Consider the following 26,565-nt stretch of genomic DNA (forward strand, 5'->3'; position numbering starts at 1 on the left):
AGCAGACTATTCTAGTAGAAAAACCCCTATCAATAGAAAAGACTTCTATCTTCTATTCTAGAACACCAACCCTCCCCTGTCAGCAGATGACCAAAAGCTTTACCAGCAGCTGATAGAGAGCTTCTAGTGGCTGTCTACAATGACTTGACTAGACATTTCATTTACTATATCTTTCCTTGCTAGATCTATAGCAGGCCTATCTCAAGAACATCTTCAAGTAGCTAAACATATCCTTAGATACCTCAAGGGAACTAAAACTAGAGGTCTTTTCTACTCAAAGGGAGATTTTCAGGTATTCACTAATGCCTCCTATACTGATAATCTACTAGATAGAAAGTCAACTTCAGGATATCTATTTAAGTTAGCAGGGGGGCCTATTGCTTAGAAGTCCTTTAAACAGACTATCCTAACAGGATCAACAGCAGATGCTGAGTATATAGCAGCTGCTAGCACTACTAAAGAAGCTAAGTATCTTCTGAAACTACTTGAAGAACTAAGTCACTCAGTCCCCTAACCAGTTCCCCTGTTCTATGACAGTGCTAATGCTATTACAAGAGTTAGCACTGAAGCAGTTAATTGACAGTCTAGATATCTTGACATTACCTTCCACCAGATGAGAGAAGCCACTCAGTAAGGGATTCTTCAACCTACACATATCCCAAGCAGAGACATAGCAGTAGATAGACTAATAAAAGCCCTTGAAGGAGAGACCTCAAGGTTTATCTATCTCTTAGGATTAATAGATTCCTAAGAATACAGAATTCAAGGGGGTGTATTAGTATTTTAGGACCAGATATTCCTAACTAACTATACTTCTTATATGAAATCTACATTCTTAGTTTCTAATAAATCCAGAGAAAAGTCTCAAGGCTCAGTTAGTAAACTAGTTCTGTTCTTTCTGAAAGTCATGGGTTCAAACCTGTCTACTGCCAGAATTATTTTTTCCTCCACATGCCTATTTCTGCCCCACTCTTTTAGAAGGATCTGAAGGATCTAAAGGACTTGATAGACTCATCTAGAACTTTAGGAAATTGAGACTTGGCAATGACTTTCAGCAGATTAAATGGCACAATCCCTGACCTTGGAGAACTCAGTCTTGACTACAGACCTACCAAAAGACTTGACTGAAAATGCATAAATAGTTGGCCTTTCCACCATATATTCTTCTAACTAGATATCTAATAAATCAAGTTTAACAGCTATTCCTCCTCTTCTTTCTACCTTCACATTTTCCTCCTTCTTCTTCCCTTTAATCTCCTAGAGACTCTTTCAAGATACAACACATCTATCAGTCACCTCTAATAGAATAGATAACCTGACCTTTGACTAGTACTATGATTTAGTAATATAGTATTTAATGAACCCTAGGGGCCTGAAAATAGTCACTAGGAATGCTTGACCCCTACCTCCTACCCCCTCTAGTAGGGAACTAATAGACTAGATATACTCTTATAATATATATACTTGACCTACCTATGATATATTTAGAAAGAAGTTCCTAATAGACTAGGAGCTAAAAGGAAAGTAAGCTAAATAGGTATTAGTAGAGGAAATGATAGCCTAAAGAACTACTAAAGTATATTTACATTACGCTTGACCAGGGTGTAGCACCTCTAGATGCCCTCTATTAGCCACTATTAACCCATCTAGACACATAGAGGCTAAAGTGAATACTACTTAGGTCTAGTCTTAGTAGAAAGCTCCTGAGGTAGATGATATAGTAGAGGCTAGTAATAAAGCTAGTAGGATATTAGAAAACTAATATATATAGCTGAAAAGCACCTACTATATAAGATATTAGAATAGGAATAGATATAGTTTAAGAAAAAGATAATTAGCTAGACTTTCTAGACTAGTATAGTTATAAATTCCTGATATATAATTATAGTATTAATAGATAATAGGTATAACTCCTTTACTACTATTAATGAAAACACTATTAACCTCCTAAAACTAAAGTATATGAAAATAGAACCCTAGGCCCTAAAAGGTATAAATAAAGAGTTAGTCCTAGATACTATAGTATATTTAGACTTAGATATTAGTAATGCCTTAATACACTAAGTATTCATTTATATAGTACTAGGCTAAAGTGAAAAACTAATTCTAGGAATACTATAGATAGAGTAGAATAGTGCTGTAATCTCCCTAGATAGTAGTATTATAGAACTCTATCTCCCTAATATAATCTATAAGATTTACCCTATCTCCTAGTATAATAAAGTATAATGACCTAAGGTACTTATAGGAGCTATTATAGCTACCTAAATACTAAGAGATAAATATAGAGTATATAAAGGTAAGGAACCTATTGTTTTTATAGCTACTATTATAGATATTAAGAAAGCCCTATAAGTCAAGAGTAAGATAGACCTAAAGATAAAAGTACTAAAAATATACTAGGAATATTTAGGAGTCTTTAAGGATAAATAAGATGAAGAAATCCCCTACTACCTAGGGATAGACTTAGAAATCCACCTAGAGAAAGATAAGAATAGTAAAGAAAAGCAAGCTCCCTAGGGCCCCCTCTATAGTATATCATAGGATAAACTATTAGTCCTGAGAAAAACCTTACTAGAACACCTGGATAAAGGGTATATATAAGCTAGTCAATTAGCTACTATAGCACTAGTTATATTCACTAAGAAACCTAGAGGGGGTCTATAGTTTTATATAGACTATTATAGTTTAAATATAATCACTATTAAGGATAGATACCCTCTCCCCCTTATATATAAAACTCTCTACTAAGTAGCTAAGGTATAATAGCTAACTAAACTAGATATATATATAGCTTTCTATTAGATTAGAGTGAAAGAAAGTAATAAATAGAAAATAGTATTTAATATATACTATAGTCTCTATAAGTAGAAGGTAATACCCTTTAGGCTTTTAAATAGATTAGCTATCTTCTAATACTATATAAACTAGGTACTAAGGAATTATCTTAATAACTTCTATTTAGCTTATATAGATAATATTTTAATCTTTATAAATTAGATAAAGTAGGAGTACTAAGAGTATATCCTAAAGGTACTAGTAGAACTAGAGAAAGCTAGGCTTTAACTAGATATAGATAAGTATAAATTCAAGGTTAAGAAAATAAAGTACTTAGGGTTTATTATTAAAGTAGGAAAGGGTATTAGTATAGATCCTAGAAAAGTCAAAGTAATCTCTACCTAGGAAGCCCTAAAGATAGTTAAAGTAGTCTAATCCTTCCTAGGATTTATAAACTTTTACTAGACTTTTATTAAAAACTTTATAGAGCTTACTACCCCCTTAGTAGAGTTGATAGGAAAGAATAAACTATTTATCTAGGGGGAATACTAAGAATAAGCCTTCTTGATATTAAAAGACTACTTTTACTATAGAGGCTTATTAGTAGGATAGGACCTAGACCTAGATATAGATATAATAGTAGTAGAGAGTAATACTTCTAGCTTTAGTATTAGAGGACACCTCTTATAGAATAGACTACTAGTCACTTTCTTCTCTAGGAAAATGAATAATACTAAATGAAATTACCTTATCTATAATAAAGAACTACTAGGAGTAATAGGCTACTTTAAAGAATAGTATCTAATACTCTAAGGCCTAGTAGGCTTTAACCTTATTATAGATTATAAGAACTTAGAATATTTCACTAAAAAATAGTTACTCAATAAAAGATAAGTGAGATAGTCTAAATTCCTATAATCCTTACCCCTCTTTAAGGTCATACACCACCTAGGACACCTTAACCAAGCCACTAACACACTATCCAGGAGAGAATAGGATGAACTAGAGGATCTAAGAGAAGGGTGAGAACTCTAGCTATAGAAGTCCCTTTAAGTCAATTATCTCTATATAATACCTACCTAAACCCTAAGTAACCTATTTAAGAAAGTAGACCTCTAGAATTTATAGGAAAAGGCTATAAAGGAAGATATAGAAATAGAAGCTATTTAGAATACCCTTTAAAATCAAGACTCTACTAAGATACCTAAAGATATATAAGGATAACTAGGGGACTTTAGTAAGAAAGATAGCTATCTATTCTATAGAGATAGGCTATAGATACTAAACTCTAAACCCTTGAGAACTAGACTTTTATAAGAGGCCTATAATAGCTAAATAATAGGCTACCTAGGATAGGATAGTATAATTAAGATCCTATATTAGTAATTTTATTAGCTAGGTCTAAATTCAGATACTAGGTAGTTTATATATAATTATAATATTTATAGAAAAGGAAAAGTCTAGAGATAGAAGAAATAAGATATCCTCTAACCCCTCCTTATCCTAGAATAATAATAGAAATAAGTCTTAATAGACTTTATAGGCCCCCTCCTAAAGTATAAGGATATAGGTAATAAATATATTATAGTTATCACTGATAGGCTTATAGGAAGTATTATTCTATATACCCTACTGAATACCTAGATAGATACTATCATTACCTATTTCAGTGAATATCATTATAGTCACTATAGCCTCCCTAATTCTATTATCTCAGATAGAGGTCTCTAATTCATAAGTAGTTTCTAGAGACACCTATATAAACTACTAGGGGTAGAATAGAAGCTGATAATAGCCTACTATCTATTATTAAATAGGGGTATAGAAAGGGTGAACCAGGAGATCTAGGCCTATTTACAGGTATTCATCAACTTTATATAGTTAGACTAGGACAAGCTACTCCTATTAGCTATACTAGCTATTAATAACTGACTATTAGTACTATAAGTGAATATTAGCCCCTTCTTTATAAGTCATAGATACTATATAGACCTAATCCAAGTGACTATTCTAGAAGTAGAGTATAGTAGAGAAGGTTTAAACTATAGATATATAGAAGTATTAGTAGAGTATATAGTAGATATAAATAATATAATAGCTAGTACCCTAGTAATAGCTTAATAATACCTAGAAGACTGACCTCAATATCCTATAGAGCTATACTAAATCAGAGATCAAGTCTAGCTCACTATAAGGAACCTCTAGATAATAAGAATATCCTATAAGCTAGACTAGCTATACTGAAAGTTTATAGTCATAGGGATACTAATACCTTTGATAGTAGAACTAGATATCTCTAAAGGAATATATAATATATTCTATATAGACTATATAGAAAAAGCTATAAAAGACCTACTTCCTAGTCAGTAATAAGCTCTAGAGGAACCCCTAGGTATAGTAAATAAAGATAGAGAGGAAGAATAGGCAGTAGAAGACATAGTATAGGCCTAAGGCAAAGGAAGTAATAGAAAAGCCTTAGTAAAATAGCTGGGTTAGGATGATCTAATATAGGTACCCCTAGATAACATCAAAGACACCTAAGTATTAGACCACTAGGAAGTAAGATAGGGCCTGATCTCAGAGAATAATTGTCATGGTACACTAGTGTCTTCTACATGACTGTTATAGTACACTAGTGTTCCTACATGATGTAATAGCACACTAGTGTCCTTTGCATAACCACTGTCTATCATAGTATGATACTGTTGTCTGCATGACTAGTGTTTCTGCATGACCACTGTTCCTACACTACTTTAGTATTCTCTACATGACTGCTATCCTGCTCAATGCTGGAGCCTTGCTCACTGCTACCAGCCTCACACCCCACTGTAGATCTTGTCAACTACAACCTGTGTAGATATATAGACTAGATAGAACCTCCCTCTGTTACCTGAATGTTACTCTCTAAGCAATGTCCTTGTCTCCTACCCTAAATATACTGAACTTCCTGTCCCTATCTTCTGTCCTGGTATCTATTACCATCCTAAACATCCTGTCCTGCCTGTCCTGATCCCTATCTACCTGTCCTGCCTGTCCTGTCTTTGAGCTATTAGGTTAGTCTCATAGAACCTTCCTGCCTGCCTATGATATTACATTACTTCTACCTATAGACACTGATAAGATATCTGCCTGCCTAGAACCCCTGATTATACCTAATAGCTTCAAGAGCTTTAGTAAAGGGGTTACTAACTACACTAGTGCTTGGTTTGAATATATCTACTCCTTATTTTCATATACTGATGAAAAAGAACAACTGCCCCTCCACTAGACCTAGATGCTATAGACCTGTCCTATCAATACTACACCTCCTGCTGAGAAAGGGGTGAATACTACTATTGTGGAATAAAGGGCTACCTAGTAGGCTAGTGCCTATAACCTAATAACTAATAGCTCTACTTAGCTATACTGTCCCCTTCCTCTACTGCTATAATACCCTAGGTCTCCTGCTCCTACTACTACTATGACTCCTTCTTATCCTTCTACTCAGACTGCCCTAGTGATAGACTAAAAAAAAGGAGCTTGCCTAGAATAAGCTACCCCTAGGTAGAACCTCCTGGTATAACCCTGAACTAGATTATTTATATCTCAGCTACTACTATATAGTCTTCTAATTGAGGAAGAATATAATTAGTAGTTAGATCTTATGATCCTCCCTATAGAACTATCTCTTCAAGACTATTCCTTCCTAATATACACCCTGACTGACTGTAGTATAGAAGGAAAAGCCTTCATTGATACTACCTAGGTATCCCTATACTGAATTCTGACCTACCCCCTCTGTTCTCCATTTGGAATTGAAGTATTTAATGGAAGAGAAATAGAAGCTAGAAAATTGAATACTACTGAAACCACTGTAATATTCCTGGAAAGCCTGAGAAGCTTTAGGCCTTATATAATATCCCCTATAAAGATTGACCTAGTAACTTGCCCCTATAACCCCTAGCCCTTTATAACTTAAATATTGTCCTAATCTCAAAGGAAGGTGCTATTGCCTATTCCCACTAGTCTACCTATTGACTATTTGTAATGACACTAGAAGAAATCAATTGAATCCTGAACTGTCCTGACTCCCTAGACTCTATAAGTCCCTAGAAACCTGAACCCTTTTCCCTACCTACTGAATTATTAGATTTCACTAATATTTTCTCCCCTCATGAGGTGGAAAAACTACTACTACACTGACCTATAGATCACTATATCCCCCTGGTAGAAGGTGTGAAACTGCCTTTCAGGCCCCTATACTCCATGTCCTAAGATGAACTAAAAGCCCTCTATAAATAGCTTGATGAAAATCTCTAGAAAGGTTTTATCTACCCTAGCTCCTCATATATTACCTCTCCTATTCTATTTATAAAGAAGACTGATAGAGGACTATATTTCTATATCAATTATTATACCTTAAATACTATGACTATCAAAGACTAATACCTACTGTCTTTAGTCAAGGAAACTCTAAACAATCTATATAGAATATACTACTTTTCTAAGATTAATATTATCTCTACTTTTAATAACCTCTAAATAACTATAGGAGAAGAATACCTGACTACCTTCTATATGTATTTTAGCCTCTTTAAGAGCCTAGTTATACTATTTAGACTGATAAGAGCCCTATCCTCCTTCTAATAATATATTAACTCTTCCCTAAGAGAATATCTTGACCTATTCTATATAGTATATTTAGATGATATCCTAATTTATAGTCATACCTATAAAGAATATACTAAATATATCTATATAGTCCTTGAATACCTCTATACTACTGGATTATATGCCTAGGCTCCTAAGTGTAAGTTCTACTACACTAAAACCAAGTTCCTAGGCTTGATTATTAGCTGTGATAGTATTCAAATAGACCTAGCTAAGGTCATAATAGTATATAATTAGCCTACCCTGAAATCCCTAATAGATACCTAAGCCTTCCTTAGCTTTAGTAACTTTTACTACTACTTCATTTATGACTTCTCTAGCTTAGTCACCCTATTGATATACTTAATAAAGAAAGATATCCCTTTTATATAGGATTCTACCTGTGAATCAGTATTCTGAACCCTGAAAGACCACTTCTCCTCTACCCCTATCCTAGCCTATTTCAATTGGGATAAGGATATCATCCTCAAGACTAATATATCTGATTATATATCACCTAGTGTTATGTCCTAATATAATGATAATAGTAGCCTCTGCCCTATTACCTTCTTCTCTAAGAAGTATTTAGTAGCTAAGTGTAACTATGAAATCTATAATAAAGAACTCCTAGCTATTATCTACTATTTCAAGGAATAGCATCCTAAACTAGAAGGTACCTCTTTACCTATGAAGGTTATCACTGACCACTGAAATCTAGAGTACTTTATATCTATAAAGCAACTCAACTACTATTAGGCCTATTAGTCTGAATTCCTATCCTGATTCAACTTCTATATTATTTACTACCTAGGTAAGCTAGGTATAAAGCCTGATTCACTTATATACTAGTCAGATGACTTACCTAAGGAGGGTAATGACTATCTTCTATACTAGAGCTAAACTATCCTGAAGAATTATAACCTACCTAATACTAGCTACTAGACTCACCTGAATTAGATTATCCTACTAATGAATCTATAAGAACTCTTCTATACTACATATGATTCTAACCCTATACCCTATACTGCCTTAGCTATAATCCTAAACCCTGAAATGAGCTACCTACTAATACTTACCCTAGCTAAGTACTTAGAATATAAAGGCTACTTATATATATAAGACTACTTATATATTCCTGAAAGTAATGCCCTAAAAGTAGAGCTCCTCTGTCTATACTATGACTCTCCTGTCTCAGGACATCTAGGTTATTCTAAGACTTATAACCTCCTATCCTAGGAATACTATTAGCCTAGCATAGTAAGATATATTACCTACTAGGTTCACTAGTACTATACCTACTACTATATGACACCCTTCTATAATAGCTAGAAAGGCCTACTTCACTTACTACTAATTCCTAAGAGAATATAGTATGATATATCTATTGATTTTATTACCTACCTGCCTAAGAGCAATAGCTATAATACTATCCTTATGATTATAGACTAGCTAACTAAGATATATCATCTAGTTCCTTATTATAGTAACTATAATACTAAAGACACTACCTATCTATACCTAAAGAATGTCTAGAAGTTGTATAGCCTTCTATTAACTATTGTCTCAGACTAAGGACCTTAATTCATTACTGAATTTTAGAGGTGCCTGTCTTAGTCCTTGAGAATTGAACTAACCCTATCCTCTGCCTACCACCTAGAAACTAATGGTTAAACTGAAAGAATGAATTCAGTCTTAGAATAATATCTATATATATATATAGTATATCTATAAGACAATTAGGAAGATTAGTTGCTACTAGCTAAGTTCTCTAGTAATATACATTACTCTAAAACTACTAATATTTCCCCTTTCTTTATAAATTACAGATTCTAACCCTAGATAGGATTCAAGCTAATCTCTAACCTGCCTAATTCTACCTAGTCCTAAGATACTACTGCCTTTACTACCTAAATAGAAGAGATAATAGAACTAGCCTATTCTGAAATAGTAATGGCCTAAAACTTCTATAAAGAGCAGGTGAATTAGCACCACTAGCTACCTCACTAGTTCTAAGTTAATAATAAAGTCTAGCTTAATACCTAGATGATTTAAACCACCTAGCCTCAGAAGAAGCTAGACTAGAAGAACTTAGGACTATTCTATATCTATAAGATCATAAGCCTATATACTTATAAACTTAAGTTACCTACCTCTATGAGGATTCATCCTATTTTTCATATATCTAAGCTCTAATATACTAATACCTCTGATCCTATCCCTAGTTAAGTTCATCTACCTCTACCTTATATTGAAGTAGCTAGACAAACTAAGTATGAAGTTGAAGAAGTCTTAGACTCCTTCTAGGAACACTATAGCTATAGACACTACCCCTACTTGAAATATATTATTCATTAGACTAGCTATAATGACCTAATAACTGAACCCACTGAATACCTGGAGAATACAAAGCAGCTAGTGGAAAACTACCACTACTATTACCCTGACAAGCCTGGCCCCTAGGTGAACCCTCCTGGTTACCCTCTCAGCATTAATAGAGCTCTACTGTAGAGAGGGGGGTACTGTCACAGTACACTAGTGTCTTCTACATGACTGTTACAGTACACTAGTGTTCCTATATGATGTAATAGTACACTAGTGTCCTTTGCATAACCACTATCTGTCATAGTATAATACTATTGTCCATATGACTACTATTTCTACATGACCACTGTTCCTACACTACTTTAGTGTTCCCTACATGACTGCTGTCCTACTCAATGCTAGAGCCTCACTCACTGCTACCAGCCTTACACCCCACTATAGATCTTGTCAACTACAACCTATATAGATATATAGACTAGATAGAACCTCCCTCTATTACCTGAATGTTACTCCCTAAGCAATGTCCTTGTCTCCTACCCTGAATATACTGAACTTCCTGTCCCTGTCTTCTGTCCTGGTATCTGTTACCATCCTGAACATCCTGTCCTGCCTGTCCTCATCCCTGTCTACCTGTCCTGCCTGTCCTGTCTTTGAGCTATTGGGTTAGTCTCATAGAACCTTCCTGCCTGCCCATGACAATAATAGACCTCCTATGACAAGAGGATATCATCCTAAGAAAGGAGGGGGGTGATATTATAGGCTAGGCACCTATGAGAAGGGTGAGCAAGGGTATAGGAAAGGATCATGTAAAAAGGAGATATATCCTTAGCAAATCATCATAGTACTTAAAAGGAGGAATACTTTAGCTTTTAGATCTTTTCTTCTTTCCCTTCCTTCTTTAGTTTCTTTAAGAATAAATCACTTTAAGGTATAGGCACTTGAGACATCATTGTCTAGCACTGGCAACAGATAGGAAGTGGTGTTTGGGAGAAATTTTGGGTGCTCACTTGTTTTAGGTACTTGCTTATCATAGACATTACAGTCTCCTCTTCATTCTTCAATCTTCTTGATCCCCTGCCTGATATAACACATCTGACAGATACCTCTAATAATCATCAAGAAGTAGTAGTCAGGGAAGACTAGTGTGACTAGGGATTCAGTATTACAGTATCTACAGCAAGCCTAGTCATAATACAAGAATAAGTTAGATAATAATCAAGACATAGGGAAGAGGATAGTGAACAATTTAAGTTGATTAAATCATTCATTATGTTTTTATCATTATTTCTGTTTTGAAGTTCCAAAAAAGCACAACACATCCTTGGATGTGACACACACTTGTGATACACATTAAAAAAGCTTTGGGGCTCTTAAGCCAAAGGTTTGGAAAAGTGTAGTACATACTCAGATGCAGTCCATGCTTATCAAGTACAATATTTATATCTTCAATTTGTATTGAAAAGTCTAGTTTTCTCTAAAAAAATTAACATGTAAAAAAACTAAAACCTGAAATGCAAGCTACTCATAACAACAATAGAAACCACAAAGGTCATCATCACCTCCATAATTTCAGACATCAGAAAGCTCCCAGGTGGCCAACTCACCCCTAAACCTCAAGGAGCATGCGTCGTGGATCCTCAATGTATTTGCGGACAAGCTCAAGGAAGAGGACTGCTTCCCTACCAGTGATAACCCGGTGATCATAACTCAAGGCAAGCTCCATAATGGGCCGAATCTTTATCTCCCCATTCACCACATGTGCACGCTCCTTGATAGCATGTAAACCAAGAATAGCACTCTGTGGGTGGTTGATGATAGGAGTACTCAACTTGGAGCCAAACACACCTCCATTGGAAATAGCAAACGTACCACCAGCCAAGTCCTCAATTGTCAGCTTGCGGTCACGGGCCTAGATGTAAATTTTAAGGTCAGCATGGCAACACCTTTACTCTTTCAGGGTCACAGTAATTAAACAGATCTTACCTTCTTTCCAACTTCTGCGATGCCACGCTCAATTTCCAAGATGCTCATCTTTTCAATGTTTCGGATAACAGGTGTCACAAGGCCTTGCTCAGTAGCAACAGCCACACTAATATCAACATAATCATGGAAGACAATTGTGTCTCCTGTGCCCTCGCCCTCAATTGACGAGTTGATGACAGGGAATTCCTTCATAGCCAGAGCACAAGCATAAGCAAATGATCCCATGAAACCAAATTTCGTACCAGTCTTCTTCAAGACCTCATCCTTCATAGACTTTCTGAATTCGATCAATGATGACATGTCGACTTCATTGAACGTAGTCAGCGAAGCGGTAGTATTCTGTGACTGTTTTAGGCGTTCAGACATGCGCAGGAGCATGCGGTTCATCTTGACCTATATTATTGTTAATACAAACCTCCTAGCATGTGGTTGGACAACACAACATGATTGCTACAGAATCTTTCGCTATAGAACTTACACGGCGCTCACTACGGTCTCCAACAGAAGCAGAAGTAGGAGGTGGGACCGATCCCTTAGAAGACTCGGCCTTCTTAGGAGCATGATCAGTCGAAGTAGATGTGGCAGGGGCAGAAGGTGCAGAGGCAGTAGGTGCCGGGGCAGTTGCGGAGGCACCGGAGGTAGTTTCCTTCTCGACCTGAGCAGACTCCTTTGCAGGAGCGGCACCGCCAGCTGGTGCAGTGCCATCAGTATCAATACGAATAATATCTTGGTCGACGGTCACAGTGTCCTCCTCTCCGACGAGGAGCTCTGTAATAGTTCCTGACTGAGGGGCATTGACAGCTACATCAATCTGCATGCAGTACGAAAAGTTAGTCAAAGTAGCCAGTAAACAAGTCCCATCCCCTAGCACCAAAGCTAGTCAAATAGTTGTATTGCCAACAATCCTAACTGAGCATTCCTCCCTCACAATATGTGAAGCATGACAACAGCATAACATACCTTGTCAGTTTCAATAGTAGCAATTTCCTCATCTGCCTCAACATAGTCGCCAATCTGCTTGCTGAATTGGCGCAAAGTGCCCTCGGAAATTGACTCGGCCATTTGAGGCACCTTGACGGTGATAGTAGCATACGACTGGACACGCTGCATCATGAGAGACAAAGGGAGCTGACGACTAGGTCGTAGCTGGTGCAGCTGCACCATTTTGGCCGCGCGAGAGAATTTAGAGGCGAACATTTTTGATTTGGAGAAAATATTGAAACCTTCAATGCGCAAAAGAAGAGGTTGCTTGAGCAGGAAGAAAATCGTGAAAAGGCAAAATTTCTGTCTCGGTTGGGGCATGCAGAATCAGCAACAACTTCCGGAATAAGTGCGGATAACCAAGAATTGGGCACTGTAAAGCCGAGTTTACAGGGCCCGTAAAGAAAGACCTTGCCCGAGAAAGCCCGTGTACCAAGCCTGCGATTATTGGTCAGTATTGCTGCAGACGCGCCCCTGACTAATCCCTACCTTTGATTGGCATTTGATAGGCTGATAACCCAACTCCTCAACTCCACACTCCACACTCCACATCTCCGCAAAGCTCTAGTCAGCCGTGCCACTCCCAACTAACCCCATTGGTAGATTCTGCTGAGTGATCACGATTGATATCACCAGTCATCATCGATACCTTGGCAACAAGCTTCCTAACGTACCACTGTTATAGCTTCTCCGCCTCTGGAATTTGTCTCCCACCTACGCACCAATTTTCATCGAGGTCACACCATTCACTCGTACAATGTCCTCAAAGCAAGCAGCACTGTGAGGCTTTATCCCTACCGATATCCACGACATCAATTCAAATTCAGCCAGGCTAACTCTACACCTAACAGGTCCCTATACCGACGCTCTCTCAAGCTCTCTCTTGACTGGGCTGTACATCGCCATATTTGGAGGGGGCAAGCCATCTACATCAGGTCCCTCTTTGAGGCTAACCGTTCCATAAATAACCCGCGGCAACAAAGGGTACGCTACGATTGTCTTTGGATATCATATGATGAAAATGCGCCCTGAACAAAAACATCGCACACCAAATTCATTTAAATTCTTCAAACGCTAACCATCTCTGCAGGCGCTCCTGTCCGAAACGGAAAAGCTTCTCGAACAATGGAAACATCCCGAGCCTTATATCCCACCTACGGCTCCCGGAGGTACAACCCCATCTTCTATTCTATACCTTAATGTCTTGTATTATCTAACTAGAGGTTTTTTTCAGGTTCCAAATACGAACGCAATCTTCCAGCACCATTTCTTGATCGTAAGTAATCTAACTACTTGGCCTTTTTTGCTTCGTGAAGGCGCTGTCCTAGGCCGCTAACCTGTATACAGCCCCTCACGCACACTGATGTTGTTGCATATCTCTCCACGTATACAGAACGGCTTGAAATACGGCCAAAGCATAATCAGTACAGATAGACTACAAGTACTAGAACAGAATCAACAGGACTTCAGATAATCAAGCAGATAGTACGACAAAGTTGGATCCCAAGGACAGACAGGAAGGAGCCTCTCCTATTTTACTTTTGAAAAATGACAAGGAAACAGGAATTGAATAAAGTCACGGTTATCCGATAGGATGGTCAATAACACGATTAAACTAAACAGTTCTGTATTGAAATCAAATTTGGGAGCGAAAACAATGCTTATTCGTCACCACAATTTCCGTGTGGTTCAATGTACAACCCAAACACGAGTGTAGAAAAGAAGAAAATCAACCGTGGAAACCCCATAATTCCCAATTACCCCAAACTCATGACAACCGAGAGATAAAAGTGCCAACCTGACTAGAAAACAACGCATAAAAAGACAATGGAAATAGACATTTACAGCACCATGCTTGAGCTCTTGCCAGTCTTGGTGCCGGTCTTCTTGGGCAGAAGGTCTAAAGAATAAGACGTTAGCGGAGAATACGCGAATGAAGTGCATCAACACCTTGTACTTACTGGCGTGGATGTTGGGCAGAACACCACCCTGAGCAATAGTGACGTGGCCCAGAAGCTTGTTCAACTCCTCATCGTTGCGGATGGCAAGCTGGAGATGACGGGGAATGATACGAGTCTTCTTGTTATCACGAGCGGCGTTGCCAGCCAGTTCAAGAATTTCGGCAGCGAGGTACTCGAGAACGGCAGCGAGATAAACAGGTGCACCAGCACCGACACGCTGAGCGTAGTTTCCCTTGCGAAGAAGACGGTGTACACGACCGACAGGGAAGGCCAGACCAGCCTTGGAAGAACGGCTATAGGAATAAAAGGTCAGAACTGGAACTGCATTTTGAATCGGCTTGGACTACTTACGACTGAGCGCTCTTGGAGCCGCTAGCCTTGCCACCAGACTTGCCACCAGTCATTTTGGATAGAATTTGTTGTGAGAAAGAAGAGAAAAATTATAAAGTAGAATGACTTCTTAAGTCGAAGGATAGAGTCTGTAGATGTGCGGGACGAATAGTTGATTGAAAATATAAGGGATGGGAAAGAAAGAAAATGTGCAGCAAGCAGACTGCTGGAGTGGTTTGGGGAGCTATCAATTAAGTAGTTTTTGCATATTGATAGCAAGTCACGGATCACTGTGTCGGGCACTGCACACTAGTCCTAAATGGGAAGTCTTTTTGCTTTTGCCCCACTTTTCCCTGCCAAAGTTCAGCCTCTCTAATCAAGAATACAGTGCCCTGCAAAAAAACGCAAAAAGCACAAGCGCGTCACGCTTTTGTAGCATATAGCACCACAAACACCAAATCACGCGACTCCCCTGTTATGAGTTTCCTAGGCGATGAGGTTGGCTTGTATGTTGAAACGAGATTTTGACCTTATGCAAACACTCCTCCTGCATATTTGCAGGGATAAAATGAGCCAATTTCAAGTTACCATAGATTTGCATGTCCACTGTTCTAGTCACTAATTCTTTTTTTGTCACTTTTGTTATTTACATATTATCTGATGAATTTTGTGTGAACAAATGGAGACAAAGCTTTGATTTACTTGCCAAACAATAGGGTTAGGGTGAAAACAGATACACCGTATTATTACACATTGGGTTTTTTTTTTTTTTTTTTTTTTTTTTTTTTTTTTTTTGGTGAGCTACAGACAGACAGACATTGACAGTATGTGATGAAAAAAATCCGAGGTGACTTTTGGCATGATTTATTTATGAATATACTGCAATTATCTTGCACCATAGTTAATCTATGTTCTGTCCTCTTGGATTCCTATACGTGGTTCATACAATTTATTTCCAAATAGTTCATCTCATTTGCTGCATAATCGTCATTCTAAATAGCGAGGGGGCTTCATGAAAATGTTCTTGCTTGGGGCCAAGGGGTTGCGGCTTTAGCATAATTGAGACCAAGCTTGACATAATAAAATTCAAGAAACTTGCAAGGCACATTCCCATTAGGGAAATGAGCACTAACAAACATAGACCAGCCAATGGAACATACAAAATACTGGCAAGACCCACTTAAAGTATACAATCAGTGCTGAGAGAAAGTTAAGCACTAAGTCGCGTCGCGGCTGATCCGTGCATGTCTCCCATTGGCTTTGTTCGCGATTTGTACCCGCAGAAATCAGTAAACGTAAAGACTGTTTGTCGCAATCCGGTACAAAAGGAAGAGCTTCCCCCATAGCATGCTCGAGGCATCGTTTCCCACTTCTCCTTCTTTCTCCATCCAAGAATCTCGATACTCTACCGCAACCTCCATCAACATATAAGACTTTTTGTCGACAACTTATTATTTTTTTTTTCTCTATTTTCAACCTACGTACAAGTTATTCACAATGGCTCCCAAGGCTGACAAGAAGCCCGCCTCCAAGGCTCCCTCCACCGCCTCCAAGGCTCCTGAAAAGAAGGACGCTGGCAAGAAGACTGCTTCTAGCAGCGACAAGAAGAAGCGCACCAAGTCTCGCAAGGAAACCTACTCTTCTTACATTTACAAGGGTAAGCCTCACATTGTTGCATTTCATCCCGCGAATGATTTATTCTAACATAAAATAGTCCTCAAGCAGGTCCACCCCGATACCGGTATTTCAAACCGCGCCATGTCGATTTTGAACTCATTTGTCAACGGTAAGTTTATAGTTTCTTTGAATACTATTAGTATTGCTTTCTAACTAAATCATTAGACATTTTTGAACGTGTTGCTACCGAGGCCTCGAAGCTTGCTGCCTACAACAAGAAGTCGACCATTTCTTCCCGAGAGATCCAGACCAGTGTGCGTCTTATCCTTCCTGGTGAACTTGCCAAGCACGCCGTGTCTGAAGGCACCAAGGCTGTGACCAAGTACTCTTCTTCCACCAAATAAGCCAAGGTAGCGCGTGTTGTCTTTGTTTCTCATCGTTTGGTTTTTATTTCTCGGGATATGGGCTTGGTGAAGGTCGCACAGCCAAGCACCTTGACAGCTGGTGTTCCAGCTGGGTTTTCTAATGCGTCACGGAAGGTCTTGTTTTGTGTTTTCTCGCGCTTTATTTTCATTTTCTTTTTTTCACAAAGGAGTTTCTTTCCTGCACGGTCAATCGGGGTTTGCGGTTGTACATTACATCATAAGAATATGGGTTTCTTTTTTAGAGATGAATGGAATTCATATCAGAAATAAGCAACTCTATGTTTCCTTGACCTCTTTGCGCGTGATTATTATGTTATCCTAACCCAGCCTTGGTATTCTTCATCTTTTGCATAACAGGCTCCATGATTCCTTTGTTCTCAATGGTTCCTAGGGCTGTACCGTGACTCCAGCCCATCTTTTGTAGAAGAGTATGGCCGCGATTGTCGTTGCCAAGTTTTGGGAGCGAGCCACCGATTATTTCTCCTTCCTGGTATCTCGTTTGCCTGGAGCTTCCGGAAAATACCGCGCCTTTCATTGATGCGGCTTTGACCTTGAAGTGTCGTTTTCCAGCTAACAGCATGATTTGGTCAAAACGAGACCGGATATACACGGGGTTGCCCTTTTTGTAGAGAACGGGTCGGCGTGAGTTCCCTTTACCAGTAGACTTGGATACTAGACCAAGCCTGTGGGCAATATCGTGAATACCCTTTCTGAATGATGGGGCCATTGGAAGTAGAGTAAATCTGTATCAGAGGATTAGCACCATGACTGGCGGGTTGTGTGAGGTTTATTCATTACTTACTGTTCATTATCAGAGCTCAAGAACTCCCAGAGTTCACTTGTAATTTCTTCAAATTGCATACCACTTGGATACTTGACAGATAGGTCGTTTGATGTGCTTTTGCCAAGTTGGCCTTGGGCTCGAAGCAGCTCTCGTTGCTTTTTACGTGCAGTCTTCTTTGCACGGTTGCTGTTGATGGACTTGATAAGTAAGTCCTCGATATCGGGATCTAGGCTGGGATCAAGAAAGGGCATGCTGTTTATTGCTCCTTTCCCTTTTCTTTTTGTGATGTGATTAGGGAATACACTGATGATGTCTTGATTGAAAAAATCATCGTTTTCCGTGATTTCATCAAAACCCCTGGGATTATTGACCTTGTTGTCGTCCTCGTCTTCGTCATCTCCATTGCCATTGAGATCATTGTCATTTGCTTCAGTGTCAGAAGAAGTTATATCAATCCCGAACTCGTCAATTTCGAAACCAAGATCATCAGCTGCTGGAGAAGAATCGAGTTTAGTAAAAATCTCCACAGTATTCTGGGCCGAGGATTGAAAAATGTTGCTTTTTGAGGCACTGCCATTGACACTCTCACCATCACTTGGATCTTTGGTGCTTTCTTCTTCAGTATTAATAAAAATATCACCTTCCTCTCCACCAAGATCTCGATGTGACCAGACTGTGGGCTCAAACTCAAACCCGTTTTCAGCTAGATTATCCATATAGTCATCGATTATCAAGTCGCTGTCGAAAGTATCACTATCGTCTTCAATTCCTGCGCTAAATACGGATATCGGGTTCGATAGCGACCCTGAGGAACCGTGTGATCTTTTTTTCTGCTTCTTTCGATTTCGAGATTCTCTGCGCAGTGCACGCCGATGACTTGGTTTGACCATGGCAGCGTCGTTGTCTGAGATATTGATGGAGTTAAGATTGTTGTCCAGTATTGCCTGGATTTCTTTGGTGATGTCGTCTAAATCAAGAGGATCGTTCTTTTCGCTTTTGCCAAAGCTTTGTTGTTGTGGAATCGTGATTTTTTCGACTGTAGAGGGCAGGGCAGAGGTTGAAACACGACTAGTATTTGCTATGGCACCGGATGTGTTGTGTGAGTTGGCCTGACGAGCGGCAGCTTTACGACCTTGGAAGAGAATAACTTCTATACTTGATGTCTCAGATACAGCGGGTGATGTAGGCCGTTTAATTTCTTTGGAATCAGTAGGTAGTAAACAATCTACTTGAGCTTTTTCCTCGGCGGTAGAGGCAATTGATACGGTAGGTTTCGGTGGCGTCTCAATTTTAGAGACTGAATTCTTCTGTAGAACTATGAGATCTTGAAGTGGTTGGCAGTAGCCAACGCTCACGAATTTAACAGGCTGCTTCCACAATGAAATGGCGGTCCATGCATGTGAAGAAGTATTGTGAGCTTCGTCCTGAAGGGTGTAATTTCTATAATCTGCGAAAATTTTAGTTAGACAATAGGGGATGAACGTGGATTTCAAATTGGAAAAGATGCTATATATACCACTGTGGATTTGACGACACTTCTTGGTGGAATGCGAGGTATCGGCGCCGTTGCTTAAAAACTGGCGGCGTTTTCTGCGATCATTCTTTCTCATAGTGGAAAAGTCTAGATGGTTGCAAGAAAAAATCAAAGGTGATAAAGGAACTAAACGCGCAAGGCTTAAGGAGAAGAAGGGTGGGCCAAATAACCTTTTTGGTGGGGTTGGTGTCAAGGTTAGAAGTCAATGAGATACGGATTTCCACATATGAAAATATATGAGAAAGATGTATCGGAGCCAGGGTTAGGGTTATGATTTACCTATTGTACTATGACAAGAGTTGATTGACATTGTCATACAAGATGTCAAGACAGGCGAACAAAATATGAAATGACCTCGAAAAGTGGGATGGGAAAAGAAGAGTATGGTACGAGCTAGAAAAATAGGCTCAATTATCTCAATATTACTTAGAATATCACCGAATCACGGATTTGTGCCCATCGTGTTTTCCTTGCACTTTTTATGGTAGTTAAAAGGCGACCAAGGTAAGTAGTTACGCTAAAATCGGTTACATCATTTGGCCTTGGCCGCTCCTCCCAGAATCTGATGTCATCCTCATCCTGAATTTCTTGGGTTTTACCAGAATTATCTTTAGATTCAACTAGCAAAGCTATCGAGATCCATTTAACGCTGCAACCACCATGAGTATTGTCGACATTTCAAAACGGATAGTCCAGTCACTCTGGGACCCCGAACCGACAAATGATCGGCTTCACAATGTCCCCGTGTGGTGCTTGGGATGCTCCTACGACCTTTCTTCTTCTAAAGCACCGCCCATCAAACTGCCACCACACACAGCCGCCAAATATACTGCAACTATTGCTCTCGACACTTCCTCGACCGGAGGCTCAACATCACCAGAAAATGTCCCCGAAGAAGATAATCTAGATAATATAGAGGCTGTGGAAGACATCAAAAGTGCATCCGATGATTTGGTCGAAACTACTGCATCTGATTTGCCGGTAACCAAGACCGAGAGTCCTGATGGGGGCTGGCCAGTGGCCTTTTTAGACGACTTTGAGTCGCGGCTCTGGATGACATACCGATCGAATTTCCAAACTATCTTAAAATCCAGCGACCCTGGTGCTACAGGTGCTCTTTCACTTTCAGTACGCATCAAGAGCCAGCTCTCAGATCAAAATGGGTTCACCTCTGATTCTGGCTGGGGGTGTATGATACGAACAGGCCAAAGTTTACTGGCAAACACAATGGCAATCCATGCGCTAGGAAGAGGTATCTTGAGCTGTTTAACCGTTTTTTGATTATATTTCCACATTTCCATACTTGCGATTTTTATATGGCTTATATTACTACGACTAACCATGTTGCTAATGTATAGAATGGAGACTTGGCCATTATGACCATGCCGAACGTAGCATAATATCGCAATTTGCGGACGATCCTGAAGCACCATACTCTATTCACAACTTTGTCAAGCATGGGGCAGAGGCATGTGGGAAATATCCCGGCGAATGGTTTGGGCCCTCAGCGACTGCTCGATGCATACAGTAGGCTTTTCCCACAAAACTATTTTTATTGTCTACCCGGTGCCATTCAAATGTCAAAAGGCTAACTAGAGAGTATAGATCCCTGGTGAACGAAAGAGAGCTAGATCTTCGTGTGTATTCTACTGGTGATAGCGCTGATGTTTATGAGGACCGCTTTATGCAGGTCGCAAAACCTGATGGTATTAAGTTTATCCCAACCTTGGTACTTGTAACTACTCGCCTGGGTATAGACAAGATAACCACAGTCTATTGGGAGGCATTGGTTGCAACTTTGCAAATGCAACAATCAGTTGGTATAGCAGGGTAAGAGAAATTCTTGGATGCAAAAACATGATGCATTTGGTAATGCGACCGACGAAGAAACGCTAACCTAATATCTATCGCAAATATGCAATAGAGGCCGACCATCATCATCGTATTATTTTGTCGGGGTTCAAGGGATGTTCCTTTATTATCTTGATCCGCATGTAACTCAACCGGCCCTACAATTCCACAAGAATGTATCTGAGTATGAGCCTGGAGAGATTTCTACGTGCCACACTCGCCGGCTGCGCAAACTACATCTGAAAGAGATGGATCCAAGCATGCTGATTGGCTTTTTCATCAGAAGTGAAGATGAATGGCGGGAGTGGAGAGCTGGCGTCAAACATGTTCAAGGGCGACCAGTCATATCTGTGTTTGACCGTAATCCACTGGGGGATGTAAATGAACGTGCCGAGGCTATTGATGAAGTCGAATCCATGAGTGAAGCAGATGGGCTGGAAGATGACGATTGAGGAACTACGCCGTCCGGTAACTCCTTTATCTTCCCCTCATTTTTAATAAGGACTTGCTTGATTTTGTTTGTGTCTAGTTTGTGCTATTTTGTCAGTCCTTTAGTCTAAGCCTTGATGACCACACTGGGCCTAATGGTAATCATATTGCTAAATTCAATATTGCATTTGTCAATTACGTTGATTGATACATGTGCTATTGGACTGGGGAAGGGTGAGGCAAGATTAGTTCGAAAAGAAAAACAGGTATATACCGCCCGGTTTCGTCCCCAAAACATGCTAGGCATTCATTTACCCTTCTTCCCCTTTCGCTTCGATGGGATGGGCGATGGTGTCACTATAGGAACAGCCATAGCGTGACCAAGCTTGTTGATGTGAGCAAACAACTTGGTTCGTGAATCAAAAGCCTGATTGCATACTTTGCACTGCAAATAGAAAGGGTGTTGCAGGATATGACTATTAGCTAATCAAGTCTAGTCACGAAGGGATATACATGAAGGCTTACCAACGGCTGATCTTCTTGTTTATCTGAAAGATCACGTGCGGCCTTCTTCATCCGTCTGGCTTTGGCCTTGCTGATCTTCTTGATTTCTTCATCCCTCTCACCATTTCCGTCGTTGGAAGAGGTAATCGATAGCGAGGCGATGCTTGAAATATTTTCCAAGGTTGACCCATCCTCTGGTTTAAGATGGCCTGCACCGTCTTTTTGTTGAGGATCGCCGTCAATAGACTGGTCTAATTGCTTTGGAGATGGCTTGGATTGAGATGGGGTCTGTATTGTATCAGTGGCTTCCATGTCTGTTGGTTCTTTGCTCGCAGTGGCATGGGTTTCTGATATGAGACTAGGTGGTCTAGAGGGGCTTTTTTCAATAGACCGAGAGTCTGTGTGGTCTACCTCGGGCTCGCCGAACAGCCTTTCTTCCCGTTTCAAATCACGTCGGAGTTGCTGGACTGCCTTGATGTGCTTTTTGCTTCGTTCGTGGGCCTCAAACTGCTTTTCACTTTTGAAAGTCTTGTCGCATACAACGCATTCGATCTCTTCCACAATTTCTTCGTCTTCTTCATCAGAAAACACGGATCCTTGTTCTTCAGGCTTGGACTTGACCCATTCAGGAACGATGTAGTCGTTCATGTTTATCTGGTTTGCAGCCCGAGATCTGGCCGCCTGGGACGCAGATGCTTCTCGAAGAGTCTTTTGCCTTTCGGCTTCGCTTTGTTGATTCTTCTGATATCTTGGGTCGCGCTTGCGCGCAAAGCTGACTAAGAAACGAACAGATTCGTTAAACTCACGTAGGGCATCTTGACGTAGCTTTTGGTTTTCCTTTTCCATAAGCCGGCGCACCCTTCTGTCGGGGGCATCGGACAGGCGGTGCTTGTCGGCCCAGGCAAATGTTTTTCGAGAAGAGAAGTTTGCCCATATAGAATAGAACGGACGAACAACCGTATCGTAATCGGATTTTGCGGTGCCGAAACCGGGGTATTCGAAGTCATCTATATGGGATGACTGCTGGCCTGCTACTTGCTCTTCGCCGGCAAGATCGGAAAATATTGATTGAAGGGAGCCGAAGAAACCATTAGGCTCGTCTGTAAATCGAACAGTGGAGTTGAACCGACCGACTAGCCCGAGAATCTTATCTGCTGACGTATGGTGGATGTTGGAGTAGACATCATGAGCGGTGCCAATATCGCTGGGGTCAACGTCGTTTAATATCGACATGCGATGTGAATCATACCAGGACCGCTCCTGAGGATCCGACAATATTTCATATGCGGCTTGAATTTCCGCAAACCTTTCGGTTGCGGCTTCAATATTGTCAGGGTTTTTGTCGGGGTGATGCTTAAGCGCTTGACGGCGATATGCCTTTTTGATCCTAGAAGCAAGCAAAAAGATTAGCAAGAGTTGTCGTAGCACAAGGCGATAGGCATATGGAGGACATGTGATGCGAAGATGGGGACGAATGGAAGGTGAGCTAAGAACAAAGCATACTCATCGTCCGTAGCTGTTTGTTCGACCCCAATGAGCTCGTAGTAGCAGGTTTTTGTTAGAGTACCATTGCCCGCGCTGGCAGTGTTGGTAGATTGCTGTGCGCCCATTTGCAGACGAGAGAATGAATCTATAGTGATTAGGTAGGGAAGAATGGCAACTACCAAAGACGGAGCACCATGAGACGCTAGAGAAGCAAATAATGCTCGCGATCAAGAAGGGTGGAAATGATCAATGTTTGAGCGAGCTCCTTGTAACACCATAATGTTGAAGATTGGGGACTTGAACTGGGTTTATCATGTGAAAATATCAATATAGTGGGATAGTGGGGTATGTGATTTTTTTTTCTATTTTTTCATTATTTTTCATCTCTTTTCTCCCTGGTTAGGTTGTGCAAATGATGTCATTTCTAGTCACTATGACTTTTTGCGTTGGTAGACTTTGAAGCTTCACCTTAAATCTAATGTGATGATGGGGTGATGATAATAAATGAGATAATCGATTTCTTGCGGCAGAAATAGATAGTGTGCAAGAAAAACTACTGATTATACAGCCAGGATGATGGTGTATTGTCCTTGCCATCAAAGAACTCTATTTCTGGTGGCTCGTGTACTGTACCTTCGTGAGAGCAGAAAATTTCTATGGGCTAGTGTGCTCTAAGCCTGATATAGTAAAGAAAAGGCTGGTAAAAATATGTTACATTATTGGCATCATGAACCCCTCTCTCGCCTTTGCCCCAACAACTGAATACTAGAGATTTGGACATAGCGAGAAGCGACAACTTGGAACTAAGCCTTGGATTCATTATCGATCTACAGCATCTTGAGATAGGGTCGCACACTTGACTCGACGATTTCACTTTACTTCTGCTATAGCACCAACAATGTCCCCTCTGCTAGGAATGAAGACTAAAGACTGCTGAAGTTGCGATTCTCTGGGTCGATTATCTTTTCCGATTTCCGATTTTCGCTTTTCGCTTTTCAGTTCTTTTTTCTTTTTTGCCATCTTGCATCACATCTTCGAGATACTCTAGTTGAATTCTGCCGTTGAGCTGGAGACGCGCATTTCTACACTTACTCACACACAACGATGAAGTTTGGTCACGATTTCAAGGAGGCGTTGCAACGGGAAGGTATGTATGAAATGCGGTTTACTGCTCTTGTTGTTGTCCGAAGAATAGAAATAGTGTTTAAAGACATTAAGATGCATATATATATATATATATACACACTATCCCCTCCCCCGCCACGCTTTATAACACTTCGATCAAGTTGGATGCTAACTCCGATGGAAACTTCATAGGCTTCCCAGAGCATTGGATTCAGCATGCAATTCCGTATAGCCAGCTTAAGAAATGCCTCAAGAAGATTCTCAATGAACTCCGCGAATTTGGCTTGGATCCGGAGATTATAAAACAACTAGTCTCGCCATCCGTTGATGCTGGCATAAAACTAAAGTATGACTTGGAAGAATGTGAGTAAAACTTCATTCTAGTGAATCTGCAAAATGGCGAATGGCTTTTTTCTTATTAACAACATATTACAGCTTCTAAGCTTCATGCACTACAGCCAAAGCTCACCATATTCGTCCATGTACGGGATGGCACACCCATAGACGTCACCCTAACTCCAACTTCGAAAAGAATTTTGCAGCGGATCTTGGACAGGCAAAATGGCATGGAGCAGGACGATGACGATGCTGGTCTAGACCTGAGCATTTATGAGAGTAGCGACACACAACCGAAGTTATCTAGACAACCGACAGCTACTCTATTGGGTCCAGTTCCGACTGGAAACTCTGAAGTGTTGAAGGTGCCATTGCATTTCGATGCTGAATTTTTTGAGGTGCTGCAAAGAGAAATGACCGGGCTTGAATTGATCCAAGCCCAAGAAGAAAAAGTTCTCTCTAATGAAATAACCAGCCTGAGGAATGTAGTTGCTATTGTTTCGCGTCCATCTCGTTTCTCACGCACAGATGTCGACCGATGGCGTGAAGTATTCAACATTTACATTGAGGCAGAGGTGTTCTTCTCCACCTGTGAGATATCCAGCGGTGCCCGCAACAGCACAGATGCTCTGCAGAAATTGCAGTGGTTTCAAAACGAAACGCAGAAACGACAGCTGGACAAAGGCTTTTTGCGTTCTCAAAGCCGAGATGCATTTTCTCGATTTCTGCAACTAAATGTAGCAATCCTCAAGAATATGCAGTTCCAAGAGATTAACCGCATGGCTGTGATGAAGATATTAAAGAAGTTTGACAAGCGCACGTCCTTTGGCATCTCCAAGGTGTTCCCACAAGCTACAGACTCTAAACGTATAATGTCAGGATCAATTGCCAAGGATATGTGTGCGGCTGTGTCCTCGCAGCTAGTCTCTTTGGTACCCCAGTTGAACGACTATTTGTGCCCAGTATGCTTTGCTATTACGTGGCGAGCTATTCGGTTATCATGCAACCATGTATACTGCATCCGCTGTGTCATCAAGATGCAGAGACGCCATGATAACTGCCCACTATGCCGTTCCAATACCGTTGGAAGCGCATGTACAGACAACCTTGATTTCCAACTGGAGCATTTTCTTAAGAAGAACTTTCGTGTGGAGGTGAACGAGAAGTCGGTTGCTGATGAGATCGAATATGGCATCGAGCAGTATGGGGATAAATACCGCAAGTTCAGCTGTATAGTAATGTAGCTTGGTTATGTTATGTGGGTGGCGGCGCCGTAAAGTCGGCTGTGTCTTTGTCTTGAATGATGTGGCGTGGAAACAATGGGCATCTTAGTAACGTTAACTATATATTACAATCTGTTGAATAAATGCATATCACTCCATAGCGCTGTGTTGAATAAATAAAAAGAAAACCGTCCCTCCTCGATGCAAACGACGAAAAAAATCTAACGACAGGGAAAATAATAGGCAAAAAAGGACATTGTCGGCTTGT

General features: G+C 40.1%; 7 protein-coding genes across 7 annotated transcripts; 3 read left to right on the plus strand and 4 right to left on the minus strand.

Annotated features, from left to right (window-relative positions):
• Positions 1–11,335: 11,335 nt before the first annotated feature.
• HOO65_030545 (2-oxoglutarate dehydrogenase E2 component (dihydrolipoamide succinyltransferase)) lies at positions 11,336–12,909 on the minus strand (the record flags this gene model as incomplete). Its single annotated transcript, XM_071002134.1, has 4 exons — positions 11,336–11,638; positions 11,713–12,105; positions 12,191–12,523; positions 12,673–12,909. The coding sequence occupies 4 exons, from the start codon at positions 12,907–12,909 to the stop codon at positions 11,336–11,338; spliced, it is 1,266 nt and encodes a 421-aa protein (XP_070860224.1).
• Positions 12,910–14,534: 1,625 nt separating this feature from the next.
• Positions 14,535–15,058, minus strand: HOO65_030546 (Histone H2A; the record flags this gene model as incomplete). The annotated part of the gene is made up of 3 exons (XM_071002417.1): positions 14,535–14,593; positions 14,655–14,947; positions 15,006–15,058. The coding sequence occupies 3 exons, from the start codon at positions 15,056–15,058 to the stop codon at positions 14,535–14,537; spliced, it is 405 nt and encodes a 134-aa protein (XP_070860225.1).
• A 1,423-nt stretch (positions 15,059–16,481) lies between these two features.
• On the plus strand, positions 16,482–17,005 carry HOO65_030547 (Histone H2B; the record flags this gene model as incomplete). Its single annotated transcript, XM_071002418.1, has 3 exons — positions 16,482–16,641; positions 16,699–16,770; positions 16,827–17,005. The coding sequence occupies 3 exons, from the start codon at positions 16,482–16,484 to the stop codon at positions 17,003–17,005; spliced, it is 411 nt and encodes a 136-aa protein (XP_070860226.1).
• Positions 17,006–17,339: 334 nt separating this feature from the next.
• HOO65_030548 (Protein SQS1) lies at positions 17,340–19,420 on the minus strand (the record flags this gene model as incomplete). Its single annotated transcript, XM_071001993.1, has 3 exons — positions 17,340–17,769; positions 17,829–19,257; positions 19,327–19,420. The coding sequence occupies 3 exons, from the start codon at positions 19,418–19,420 to the stop codon at positions 17,340–17,342; spliced, it is 1,953 nt and encodes a 650-aa protein (XP_070860227.1).
• A 584-nt stretch (positions 19,421–20,004) lies between these two features.
• On the plus strand, positions 20,005–20,875 carry HOO65_030549 (ATG4 protein; the record flags this gene model as incomplete). Its single annotated transcript, XM_071002340.1, has 2 exons — positions 20,005–20,596; positions 20,703–20,875. 2 exons carry the CDS (start codon positions 20,005–20,007, stop codon positions 20,873–20,875), a joined length of 765 nt encoding a protein of 254 aa, XP_070860228.1.
• Positions 20,876–21,931: 1,056 nt separating this feature from the next.
• On the minus strand, positions 21,932–23,738 carry HOO65_030550 (DnaJ like subfamily A member 5; the record flags this gene model as incomplete). Its single annotated transcript, XM_071002072.1, has 3 exons — positions 21,932–22,100; positions 22,154–23,515; positions 23,632–23,738. The coding sequence occupies 3 exons, from the start codon at positions 23,736–23,738 to the stop codon at positions 21,932–21,934; spliced, it is 1,638 nt and encodes a 545-aa protein (XP_070860229.1).
• A 979-nt stretch (positions 23,739–24,717) lies between these two features.
• HOO65_030551 (RING-14 protein) lies at positions 24,718–26,318 on the plus strand (the record flags this gene model as incomplete). Its single annotated transcript, XM_071002125.1, has 3 exons — positions 24,718–24,760; positions 24,931–25,101; positions 25,174–26,318. 3 exons carry the CDS (start codon positions 24,718–24,720, stop codon positions 26,316–26,318), a joined length of 1,359 nt encoding a protein of 452 aa, XP_070860230.1.
• Between the last annotated feature and the right edge of the window lie 247 nt (positions 26,319–26,565).

Source organism: Ceratocystis lukuohia (genome assembly GCF_044167205.1).
Source record: "Ceratocystis lukuohia strain C4212 chromosome Unknown Supercontig3_pilon, whole genome shotgun sequence".
NCBI classification, from domain to species: Eukaryota; Fungi; Ascomycota; class Sordariomycetes; order Microascales; family Ceratocystidaceae; genus Ceratocystis; species Ceratocystis lukuohia.